Raw genomic sequence first — 13108 nt, forward strand, 5'->3', positions numbered from 1 at the left:
CCGCTGAGCCTGCGCGTCCGGAGCCTGTGCTCCGCAACGGGAGAGGCCACAACAGTGAGAGACCCGCGTACCACAAAAAACAAACAAACAAAAAAACAAACAAACCATAAAAAGTAACTGGACAGCTTAGACTTAATGTATGCAAAACAATGAATTTAGGGATTGGCACACAATAGCCTCTCAAAAAATGCTAGTTTTCCTTTTTTCCATCACATATAACGTTATTGACTGTTTGCCATTCTTACACTTAAGGGCTATTAGAAGTTAATGCAATCACAAGGCTTATTTTGTGTTTTGATTCTGATTTCTATTGTCTCAAGAAAGCCATCATCTTCTGAGTAACCAAGAGATGCAGTAGCTGATTCATAATGAGGCCTTGCTTCCTTCTAAATATGCACTCATTGTCAAGGTGATGGAGGAGGTTCATTAGTTAAAAGCATAATTAAAGGGCACTTCCTTTAGCTAAACTGATGAGCAGAAAGTGCAGCAATATTTGCATGTTTAGACATTAAGGATGGAAACAGATGACTCAATGGGAGGAAGCAGGGAAGGTAGGGCAAATTAATATCACTGCCCAGGGCCTCCAGGGTTATTGCTTTGCAGGACATTCTTGGAGGAGTGGTCTTCCCTGGGAAATCAGCTTCACTGGATTCTCTTGTTTTATGGGATGAACAGCCCTTTCACCACTGTACCTCAGGAGCAAGGTGATCTTTACTTCAAAAGATGCTAAAATATGATTCCTGATAAGCTGAGCTTGGAATCTGTTTCTTGCTGGACATCCATGCCCTGTTCTAAACACTTAGGTATCAGCATGGATACTGATTCATTCTTGTCATCCTGTATATGCATTAAGGTTGTAAATTCTCCCAAGTCAATAAATAGTGCCTTTTACCCTCTTGGCATATGTGTGTCTTGAGGTCATTTTCAAGGTTCTTCCATTTATTAGATAAGAGATGTGGAAAGATCCCTACTATGTCTCCTATTCCTCATCCTTAACCTGGGTGTTTTGCCTAAACTGCAAGATTTTTGTTAGAATTAAAAGAAAGTGCTTGGCACAAAGTAAGAACAGAAGTAACGTTCAATGCAATTCTCCTTCTCAGTATACAGAGACTTCATGGTGATCAGTGCCTCTGCCTCGTGTCTCTTAAATGAGGGCGTTAGCACTAGAATGTGTCATTTTGTATCAGGTTTCAATTTTGCCAGTTTCTTGTTTTCTGTACTGTGGAAGTGACAGAGAGAAAAAATATCTTTCATATAGCAAATGCAGACACTTGGGTTTGATGCCAAGGAGGAGTCTCCCTCCCCTCCCACTGGCACCTAATCCCCAAAGCAGTCTAAAAAGACAGGAGCAAGGCACAGCCAGTGTGGTGACTGAGTCAAAGCTGCTTCCATTGGGACCACCCCAAGGCTTGAGCATCTTATTACTGAAACAGTGATTTGATTTACCAAGCATTTGTAATTGTGTTGACATTGTTTTCTTCTTTTTAACAGTAAAATGAGAGTCTGTTTTTAAACATGTATTACTGGATGTCTACTGAAAAAAATGCATTTGTTGCCTCTGGGCAGATGTACAGGCTAAGACACAAATAATGATTTCATGGGAGCAAAAGGAATTACTGAGCAGATGCTCATCTGGGGAAAAGAGACCAGAGAGGAACCAGGTCTGACAGCAAAGGGAGAAAGGTATAGGATCATTAGCATATTTGATTTGTTTAAATTTAGCAGTGGTATAGCCTTCTACTTCAAGACGGAATGAAGGAGTGGGAGAAGCCAGTGAGATTGCAGCAGAGAAGAGAATTATAACCTAGCAGGACCCTATGGGACTCCCCCCTGCCCCCAATATGCTCTGCTTGCCTCTTATCTGTAGAAAAACTTTAGCCTCCTAGGCCTTCCCTGAGTTCCAAAGAATAAATTTAATCAGAGAAGTGAGAAAATGCAGAAGGAAAGGAAAACAGTTAAGCAAGACAAAACAATAGTTTAGCCATTAAACAAAGTCAAGGACCTTTAGTTCTTCCACAAGAGCGATAAATAATATTCGGAGCCATGTCCTTTGATCTGTTTTGCAAATTCTGAAACCCCCACCAGGTGGAAGAAGTGAACCGTATGTTGCCCCAAGTACGTAGATCCCAGACAGGTTGGAACCAGAAGGTGGATGATGTTGACTCCCAATTACCTCACCACCAACCAGTCAGAAGAACGTCCAAAAGCTGATCAAGCATGCCACCACCTTCCTCCCTCACCCTGTGTTTAAAAATCTTTCCTTGAAAGCTATTGGTTTCACAGGCACTAGCTGCCTGGACTCCTTGCTTGACGCCCTGCAATAAATGCTGCACTTTCCTTCACCACAATTCAGTGTCAGTAGATTGGCTTTACTGCTAGTGGGCAAGTAGACCCAAGTTTGGTTCGGTAAATGGAATGACATTCCTGCAGGTCTCAATTCACCAAGAGTCTGGATTCTCCTTTAGCATAGGCTCTTCAGAAGAAAAATGAAAGAAAATCCTTTGAGTAATAATGGAAATCCAAGAAAGCCTTGAGAAACCAGCTCTTCAAGCAAATGGCTCAGGATATATTGATGAGTAAGGCTAGGGAAACCCTCAGTGGATTTGTGGAGACTATGTTCCCAGTACGACACAGATAGAGTTATCTGTTTGTCATCAGATCTTACTGTTGGTTAGGCTCGAGATCAGCTCCACTCACATCTGGCAGCACTCATCTTCACCTCGCTGAACTTCCCTTCCTTCCTTTTATTCACTTTACTTTTGTCTCTTGGTAGCTTCCTCCTTTTAATCATAGTTCTGCCCCTGAAACTCTGCAGAAGTCCCTTTCTTTCCAATAATAATAGCAGTGGCTGTTTGCTAACTGCCCACTGGTAGATCAAAACTCTACCTGTGCTACCCAGACGAACCAGAGCAGGGGGTTCATTTGGGAACTGTTTCTAGGGAGGAGGAAAGAGGAAGTGGGAGAGCAAGTCAGGGACAGAGAACAAGCCAGTACAAGAGGGCATGGTCAAGGTCATGGCTGCGGCAGGTGGGATAAGGGGGCTGGCTTCCCAGGGATTCCTGAGAAGAGTGCAGGGGGCTGCCCAGAAATGCTCCCCACCTCCACGCCTAGTTGCTCCCGTGCCCTCTGGGTGAGAGGTGCTCCCAGGGCAGTAAAGCTGCTGCTCCTGGGCTGTGCTCCTTGGAGCCTGGAGGCTCCTCTCGCCTGGGAGCAAGCCCTGGGGCACAAAGCTGACAGCACAGTGGGGTGAGGTGTGAACTCAAGGGGAGACCTTCCAGTGAAGCAGGTTTCTGTGCTTCAGGGGAAGGACAGGTATTATCTAGAGGATCTCATTCATGTATCAGCTTTGTAAGTTGTAAGCTTCCAGGTGAGGCTCTGTCAAGAGAAAGAGGATTTTCTAAGTTTGTTTTAGCATTTTCAGAACCAAGCATGAAGGTCTCAGTGTTTCTTCCCTAAAGGCAGAGAGAGGTACCTTTAGGGAAGATGATAAGAGCCACTTATCATGGCTGCTGAGGGGGCCGGCACCTTAGGCTAGAGGAGGAGTATGGCTTAGGGCAGAAGGAAAGGCTAAATATGCCCCTTGGGGATCCTAGTCCAGAGGCTTCTGAGGAAGCGGGCTTGGTGAAAAGCAACGTAGGCAGTGAATGGGGGATGTTAAAGGCAGTGCCTCTTCCTCCTTCCCTCCCAGGGCCACGCCCCCAAGGGGAGGGGCTCCATAGAGACAGGGGTATGGGGGTAGTTAGAGGCACCACACACTGTGGGTACAGAAGATTCTCTGAACCTGCCTGGATAGCTGGGCCCAGGGTCACCTCAGTAAAGTGTGGGAGGATGGGAGGTGGCCTCCCCAAGGCTCATGAACAGAGTATGCATTTCCTATTGCTGCTATGAAAAATAACCTCAACCTTTGTGTTAAAACAACTCAGATTTATTATCTTACAGTTTTGGAGGTCAGAAATCTGAAATGAGTCTCCCCGGGCTACAATCAAGGTGTCAGCAGGGCTGTGTTCCTTCTGGAGGCTGTAATGGACAATCTGTTTCTTTTTTTTCCCCCCGGCTCATAAGGGTGGCTGCATTCCTTCGCTCATGGCCCCATACCACTCTGACCTCTGCTTCCTGTCACATCTTTTCTGACTCTAATCCTCCTGCCTCCCTCCTATAAGGAAACTTGTGATTACATTGGATCCACTTGGCTAATCTAAGATAATCTCCCTAGCTCAGGATCTTTAATTTAATCATGCCTGTAAAGACCCTTTGCCATGTAAGGTAACATATTCACAGATTTCAGGGATTAGGAGGTGGACATCTTTGGGGCCATTATTTTGTCTACCACAGGTGGCTCACTCGGGACCCCGAGGAGCCCAGGTGAGGTATTGTGGCATAGAGGTAACCAGTGCAGCAGAGATGCGGCAGGATGAAAGGCTTGCAGGAAAGGAGCTTTAAGGTGGAGAGAACACAGCTCAGGGAATGGGTTGAAGTGGTGGATTTCCAGCATATTGGTGCCCTCTCTAAAGAAAACAGAACAACTGGGCTGACCACGTCAGCAGTCACCTTTCCAAAGAGCAGGAAATCCAGTCATTGCACAGTCCCAACCCGAGAGGACCTAGGGTGTCCTACGTGGATCTGAGGACCCTTCTCTACCAACACCATGAAGTCACAGATGCCACATCTCCCCAGATGTCTAGAAGTTCTTAGAGATGGGAAGAGGAAAGGAGAGGGACTCAGAGAAGTGGGTGCTTATCGGGGGCCCTTCTGTACTACAGAGAAATAAAGACATGAGAGCCACTGTATTTGTGGTTCTCCTCATGTCCATTATCCATTCAGAACAACCCTGCAAGTTGGCATCTTAGAAAACATCATTTGGGATTCCTACAAAAGGAGAGGCAAAAGAGGTTCTGGACATTCTTCCTCCCCCTCTGTTTAGGACACATGTTCCTAAAGGAAAGCAGGTCTCACTGAAGACCAGTGTCCAGGGCAGGACAGTGAGTGGGGTGGCATCACTGCTTTAGAGGAAACACGGCCAATGCATCCAAGAGTTAGTCTTTAAATGTGGAATTAGAGCACTGACAATGCCCAATTATTTTGCTCATTAAGATGACTGGTCTGGACTGGACTGACCGTTCTCCAGTTAACTCCTTGGCACTTGGCTATAATAATGATTGAACTCACTCATTTGGCTCCCATTTTGGCTGTAAGAGCAGATGCAAATAAACTGATTCTACATCATTCTAACACTCTTTCTTTTCTCACCAAGAATAAAGGATTTTGCCTCTTCCAGGGGCTTTAGATTCCTTTGCAAGTAGAATGGACCTGATGAGCAAAGGCGTTGGCCTGACAAATGTGAGAATTTGGCTCAAATCCTGGCTCTGTCATTTGTTTCTGGGGGAACTTGGGCCTGTGACTTATTGTCTCCTTTATGTGGGAGGAAAGAAGACCACCTGGGTCTAAGGAGTCCTGCCCCACTCCCACTGGCCCCTTTTCTTTGGATGTGGTGAGGGGCCATTGGGGACCAGACATGCCCCCTACTTCCCCTCATACTGGGAATCCAGCATTCTTCATGGAGGGTGGGGTAAGGGGCTAGGACAGGAAGCGCTTAGAAAGGACAAGTGGGTCTCATTAAAGAAGGTTTAAACTTCTCAAATAGTCATGTTATGGTGTGGTTTTCCTGTGTCCGAATGACAGTGGGGTTTCTTGGTTGTTGTTTTTTTGTTTTTGTTTTTATCAGTGACCAGAGTATAAAGGTATACCACAGAACATTTGTTTGGTCTGATGATATGTTTTTAAATGAGAAAATATTAAAAATTGGAAGATTTTCTGTAGAACTCTGACTTCTCACTTCTGAACGACTGGAACTGCACGAGGCCTGGATTCTTGTGTGGCCTGGAGCTGTGTGGTGGTTGAGTCTGAATGACGACCTACATTCACCCAGCCAGGCATCCGTACTTGCTTTGACTGCTTCTCCTGTCCATGATTATTTGGGACTCTTGCAGGAGAATGCTCTCCGGGGTCTCTGAAACTGGGTATAATCTGGGCAGGGCTGTGGGCTCCCAAGACAGGGTCATTCATATCCTTCTTCTCTCCCTCAGTGCCTGTTACAAGTTCTGGCACAGAGAAGGCAATGGCCAACAGAATGGATCTCTCTTCCGCTTCCTGTGCTACTTGCGATTTTTCAGAGATCCATCTTTTTCCCTTGTCTGAGCCTGGGGTACCTGTCCTCTTATTGGTCCGTTAAGGCTGTCACTCAAGCTGTGCCTTCCACTAGGTGAACAGGCTGTAAAATATCAGTGGGTCTCCTTCCCAGCACCAGCAAGTCCAAAGGGAAGATCATTAGAATTCGTGATGCTGAGTCTACCATATCCAAATAACATGAAAGCCAGGAGGGGCTGCAAATTAATAAACCTTTCCCATGTGAGCTGGCAGCTGGGCCTTCTCCTCTGCTCTTGTCTGGGTTTGCACATGACTAACTGCAGGCTTGAGGAATTTGCATTAGCAGATCATAAGTAAAAATCCCATTAAAATGACAGTCTCCTCATCGTTATGATCCCTTTTCAAGAGGTACACTGGATTGCCAGGGCATTTCTTGGGGTTGCCTGGTAATGGATTTACTTGGCAGTCCATATACCCTGGCAGAGGCCTTCTGAGGTGTAGGGCAAAGGGGTGGGCTTTTTGGAAGCACTCAGCTCCTCTGCGACAACTACCACACTCCCTGGGCACACACCTGAAGAGCTATGTGGAGGTCCGCCCACCTATCACGCCCTGGTTTCCATGCCAACAAGCAGCATCTGTCATGTGATTGATCTCCTGGCTGTGAAAAGAGAAGTGGAAGACACTGATTCTATCACAACGCCTGCTACTGGCCCCACTGAATGGCCTGGCCTGAGTTACATTTGCTTAAATGTGATACATTTTATGAACTTCATACTAGCATTCCTCACATTTACATCCCTCAAATTCTTAATCTTCTATTGAATAACAAAATGCCTTGATTGTGGTCCATTCTTTGGGGATAAATTACCAACTCAATAACATGATATAAAAAGCCTCTTGGCATTTAATTCCCACCTGCTCCTCCAAACTGGGGTCCTAACACCTGTTGAAACTGTACCCAAGCCCCTGTGTCCCTGTCTTTTGAAGTAAAAGGTTTTGCTTTAGTCTCCCAGGCCTCCCCTGAGTCTTAAAAGAATCCCTAAGGTGGGCCAGGAATTTAAATACACACAAAACATTAGACTGGCTTAAAAGAGCTAATGATTAGGAATGTGAAGATGTAGAAACAAAGAAGAGCTGTTGGGCCAGGAAACTGGTAACAGTTGAGACTATAAACCACCCACATAGCAGAGTCACGGAACCCCCAATTCCCTGAAAGATACAGATAAAAGCCTGACACCCATTTCTAAGTTGTTTTATAGGAAGCAGACCCACCAGATGAAAACTGCTGACCAAGAGCACGTAGACCCCAGACTGGTTGAAACCAGAAGATGCTTGAAACTTCACCTTGATGCCAACCAATCTGAGAATTGTGCACGAGCTGATCATGTACACTGAGGGCCCCTCCCTCACGCTGCCTTTAAAAACTCTTCCCTGAAAGCCATCAAGCGGTTCGGGTCTTTTGAGCATGAGCTGCCCATTCTCCTTGCTTGGCACCCTGCAATAAACGCTGTGTTTCCCTTCACCATAACCTGTGCCAGTAGATTGGCTTTACCGCATGCAGGAGAGAGGACCCAAGTCCAGGTTCCGTAACACTGTCAACACCTTCCCCTTCCACCCCGTCCTTGTGCCCTGACACACAGAAAGCTTACAGTCCCCTGAAGATGGCCCTCCTACTCATTCCCTGCCAGCTACCTGGCTCCACACCTCTGAGCCCTCCCACCCTTCCCAGTGGCAGGTGCCCCTGGAATGGGCTCCCACAGACTCCCCCTACCTGGCCCCCTGCCTTCTGTCCCAGCACACATCACATAGGACTGTACATAGGATTGTACACTGTCTGTTTATGTGTTTGTTTGCCCCATTATCGTGGATACTTCCAGAGAGCAGAGGCTTTAGTTTAGCTGCAGAGCCTGGCACACAGTTTATGCTCAGAATAAATGAGGTCCCATCAGGCAGCAGAACATTTATTATGCTTTGGAATCCCTAAGGTGGGCCAGGAATTTGAATACACACAATACATTAGACTGGCTTGAGCCCTTTCTGGCCAAGGCCAGGAAGTTTTGTAATAGTTACAGAGCCACTGGTGGTAAAGTCAGTGAGATCGTTGAAATAATATATTACCAAGATCAAAGCTGAACGTTTGAGACCCAGAGGTAAAAAATGGCAAAATGTTAGAATTTTAAAATGTTCCATAAAAATGGATCAAACAATCAATTAATTACCAGGAGGTTTTAAAAGATCTCAATTTTCCTTTTCTTCTTCCCTCTCTCCCTCCCTCACTTCATTTCTCCTTTCTTTTGATCTCAGTATCCCTTCATCGTTATGCCAACTTTTACTGGGCACCATCTGTGGCCTCAGGGCTACAATTTGCACTGAGAATTTGGAGAGAGTAAGACACAGTCGTGCCTGCCAGGATCTCAGCACCAAGTGAGCAGAGAGGAAGGACAAATGGGTCACTAGGATAGAGTAAGTACTGGGGAGTCTTGGGAGCATAGAGTCTGGGGAGCACAGAGGAGAGGCAAACTACTCAAAGGGTGACCTGGGATGGCTTCCGGAGGGAGGATACTTTATCAGGTACACACAGTTTGGGCATCAAGTGATTTACTTCCAAGAAACTTCTGGTAAGTTTCTGTCTACACAGGGAGCTAAATAGGGGACAGAGAAATCTGGGCTTGTCTGTATATACCACTGGATTGCTAGCATGAGTTTGGTGGAGGTTTCCTATATCCCACCCACAGTGGATCCTTTCAGGGCGTGAGCAGCTGTCCAAGTGAGCTGGGGCTTCTGGTCATCAACAGGCAGCCTTTACATTTTTTAATGTTAATTTCTTTAGTAGAAGAACGCTATAGACTGAATTATGTCCCTGCAAAATTCATATGTTGAAGCCCTAACCCCCAACACAGCTGTATTTGGAGAAAGGGCCTAACCTTCATTAGGAGGTAATGAAGGTTAAATGAGGTCATAAGGATGGGGCCCTAATTCAATAGGGCTCGTACCTTATAAGAAGAAGGAAATGTACCCAAGCTCTCTCCACCATGTGAGGACACAGTGAGAAGGCTGCTGTCTACAGCCAGGAAGAGGGCCCTCACGGCGGGGGATGGAATTGGCTGGCCCCTTGATCTTGGACTTCCCAGCCTCTAGAATTGTGAGAAATAAATGTCTGTTGTTTAAGCCACCCAGGCTGTGGTATTTGGTGTGGCAGCCCAAGCTAAGACAAGGAAGACTGAGCTTGAGCAAAGTGAAGATTTGACAGTTTCATAGGGTTTCATCAAGACTATAAACATTTTGCGCTTTGCATAATTCCTATCTCTAAATTAATTTTAAATTAAAAAATAAAAACATTTAAAATTTTAATTAGCAAGAGCACCAAAGAGGCAGCATGACATACGGAAAAAGCAGGTCCTAACCATGGTTTTCTGTGTGGCCTTGGGCGAGTTACCGGACCGTGGTCTCCTGCCTCATATTATCCACCTGGCAGGACTGGGGCAGAGATTAGAATGAGCCCCTCATGCAGCATGCCTGGCACAGAGCGGGCACCCATGAATGGTAAGAAATGAGATCAGAGTAGTTTGGAAGGTATTCAGTGACTCTCAGCCCCTCCTTCAATTCACCACTTTGGGAACAGATTTCAGAATTCCTAAATTCACTATATTTTTAATCTATAGAACCAGAATTCCTTCCTCACCTATTTTAAATTCCAAACCCTGTGACTTCATTTGCCTGTATCAGTGCTTCTCAATCCCATCTTAGAAAATGCTGCAGGGCACCTATAATGATCTCAGCCAGTATAGCAATGTTTTTTTATTAAAACCCCTCATGATATGGAATTTATTTTAATTCACCTCAATTCATATTACGTATTTATAAAAACATCCCATATAAGCCAAATGGCATTTTAGAAGTTAGTTGAGAGGCTGCTGGGAAGTCAAATAAACAATGTCAAGATACCATAATTTCTGCAAGACCCGGAATTCCTAATTCAGAGGAACATATATTAATCCAGATGCCATATTTCCAAAACCCCGGGATACAGCAGGATGGGATTTACTGAGAATGGATTAGGCAGTTGCCACGGGGCTCTCTCAAACATCTTTCGCATCAGCCTGGCATCCTTGACCTTGTCACGCTGCCTGATGTTCCACCATTGAGACATTCCCTGAGGTTAATGAATCTCTCTTTTAAAGAGCACATGTCAATACTTCTGTATGGAGGAAGGGGGGTAGCAATCACACTCATCTTGGTGGAAATGAGTTCCTTCTGGCATATGCTTCCCAGTGACACACTCTGAGATCAGCCCCACTGGGGGTCTGAGGCTTAAGTAGAAAAGGGAGAGGGTGGGGTAGACACGGGTAATTGGGAAAGAGAAGGGAAAGGATTATGAAACGTTCAGCCCTAGACAAGATGAGGCAGGTGGCACCCACAGGGACGTTTGGAGGGAGAAAAGAAGACTGGGGGCCCCAGAAGCTCCCAGAATATGGGTTGGGCAGAAAGAAAGCAAAAAAGAGATGCGGTAGAATAAGCATCATTTCATCTGCTTCATTAAGCAGCATCCATTCGATGACCCTCTTCCCTGCTGACTGCCACCCTCCCTTCTGACAATGTAAAACCATTGAACAAAAATTCATGCCCCCCACCTTCAAATCTAAGCAAAGGCCACCTCTGGGCTTGCTGCACTGACACTTCTTCAGCGGCACGGCCACCCAGAGAAGTGCCACCTCTGCAATCTCAGCGCTGCACAGCCCTCCGAAACAGACACTTCAAAGCTTTCGATTCCAACCAGACACTTCATTTGTCACTGACAAGTAGGACACAGCGGCCCTTGTGATCACAAGTCAGAAGGCTCTGGAGTGAGGCAGAGATTTTCCCACTTCAGAAAAGAACATGAACTGCTCACAGGGCACTGAGTCGCTGATGACTTCAAAGTCCTCAGGTCCCTGTCCTCAACCTGTGTCACCAAAAGCGAGGCTGCACCGTCACCCAAAGAGAGCATCAAAGAGGAGACACGGAGCATTTATGACATAAATACGCGCTAGCAAAGATCAGAAACTGGGCCCGGGGATCGAGAGGATCAGCTTCCCAGGAGCTCGGCGCAGAGAAAGTCGACAAGAGGCACGCTGGCACCTACTGACGGGTGCGGGCTCTAGCCGGGAAGCGTGGCCCTCCCCACCTCCGACTGGTCTTTAAGGCTGCTCTTTCCATGCTGACTTTAAGATGCTGCGTGTTCCCCAGAGTTGATTTTCCCCCAACTCAGCAAGTGACCAGAACGGTGACCCACTGCCACCATCCCTGGACCAACCAACCATCCCCGCACGCGGGGGAGCAGGGGGCAAGCGCGCTGTGAGCGCCATACCTGGTCCAGCTTCCAGTGGAACTCCGCGGGGCGGAAGGTGTCTGCCTGGTCGAAATCCTTGCGCAAGAGGAAGACGAGGCGGCAGTTGTGCACGTACAGGGCGTAGTGGTGCCGGTTCATTTCTGAAAAGCACAAAGAGGATTTGAGGGGTTCCAGATTCCCTGTGCTAATCCCACTCCATCACTTAGCACACGTCAGAAAACAAAGAAACAGGCTTTCCAGTTTTCTTTTTTACAACTGGGTCTAATAAATAGTTCTAGGACACACATAGTGGAGCTCTCTGCAATGAAAGAGGAAGAGTCAAGAAAGCTCGCGGAAAAACTTCTGCTGAGAAGCCATTTGGGCTTTAAAGACCAACCTAACTTATACTCAGATACTGCATCAGATCCCGGATAAAATTACATAGGTTCACAAGCTCTTTTTGGTTTTTTTACATATACTTCCGGGAGGGTCAAAGGGCCTCTCTGACAATCACATCAGCCACTCTGGGTTCCTTTAACATAGCTGGATTCTCCCAGAGTTCTGGGCTTTTATTTTATTTCATCAGGCTTGCCAACAGCAACCACAGAGCATGTCTCCTTTTCTGCCTAATCTGTGTGCCGTTAAGGAAAGCTGCCTCACTTTTAGTTGCTGGGAGGAGGGGACATTGATTTCCCAGCGTTAGACATAGTTCCCTGAATTTCCAAAGCAATGAATAAATACTTCTTTCCCCACACACAGACAACAGATGGGACTTTTCTCTCCCCTGATAAAAAAACTTCCTCTCCTGCTTAAACAAAAAAATCACACCATGGGTCCCAGCCATGATGTCCTATAGTCACAAGAGAACAGCCCCGGGAAGGTGAGGAGCTGTTCTTCGACCAATACTCAGAGGACTCACACATAGTAGCACACACAGAAATCTAATATGATGCACATGTTCCATAAATATTGGGCTAATGAGCAGCTGACCAGATACAGTGGAAACAGCATGGGCCCTAGAGTCAGAGAGACTTGGGGTGGAGCTGTATCTCTAGATGATGCTGAGAAAGTTATTCAGCCTCTTAGAGGCTCGATTTCCTTCATTGTATCCTGACAGGGATGCTGGGCTGTCCTAATGGATCATGAGAATAGGATATTGTGATTGATTCTCGCACGTCCTGTACAAACCTCGCCCATGGAGGTGTGAGTGGAAGGAATAAACACCAGTCCCACTTCTAGGCATGGGCTTTCAGGTGGTTTCAGCCAAATAAGCTCATGAAAAGCCCCCCGCCACAGCGAGTGGTTCAGGACCCGGGCCCCAGTTCAGTAGTGCAGGCCATTCTCCTGGCCATGGGGCTTCTGTCAGGAAAGCGACTCAAGTCAGGCCAGTGATTCTGGAGCTGTTCTGAGTAGTTCTGGGAAAGAACTCTCTATCTCTTAGCAGAAAGCAAACAGAAGAGACCACCACCTCTCTCTAGAAGTTGCAGTATATAACTGGGAAGCTTGGAGCTGCTGCAGCCATATTTGCTAACATGAAATTGATATACATATGGCAGCAGATCTGAAAAATTGCAGAGAAAAGGACCCAGGACCTTGATCACACTTTACCTGAAGCTGTTTAGCTCTGTTAGTTACAAGAACCCTACATTCCCTTTA

General features: G+C 46.4%; 1 protein-coding gene across 2 annotated transcripts in view; it reads right to left on the reverse strand.

The window, feature by feature from the left end:
- CLSTN2 (calsyntenin 2) overlaps positions 1-13108 on the reverse strand; it is a 675719-nt gene that overhangs the window by 79326 nt on the left and 583285 nt on the right. For both annotated transcript variants that reach the window (XM_028489282.2, XM_055086617.1), the window contains one exon: positions 11492-11613. In XM_028489282.2, coding sequence (XP_028345083.1) covers positions 11492-11613 — 122 coding nt within the window. The remainder of the gene's footprint in view (positions 1-11491; positions 11614-13108) is intronic.

Source organism: Physeter macrocephalus, chromosome 1 (assembly GCF_002837175.3).
Source record: "Physeter macrocephalus isolate SW-GA chromosome 1, ASM283717v5, whole genome shotgun sequence".
Lineage (NCBI taxonomy): Eukaryota > Metazoa > Chordata > Mammalia > Artiodactyla > Physeteridae > Physeter > Physeter macrocephalus.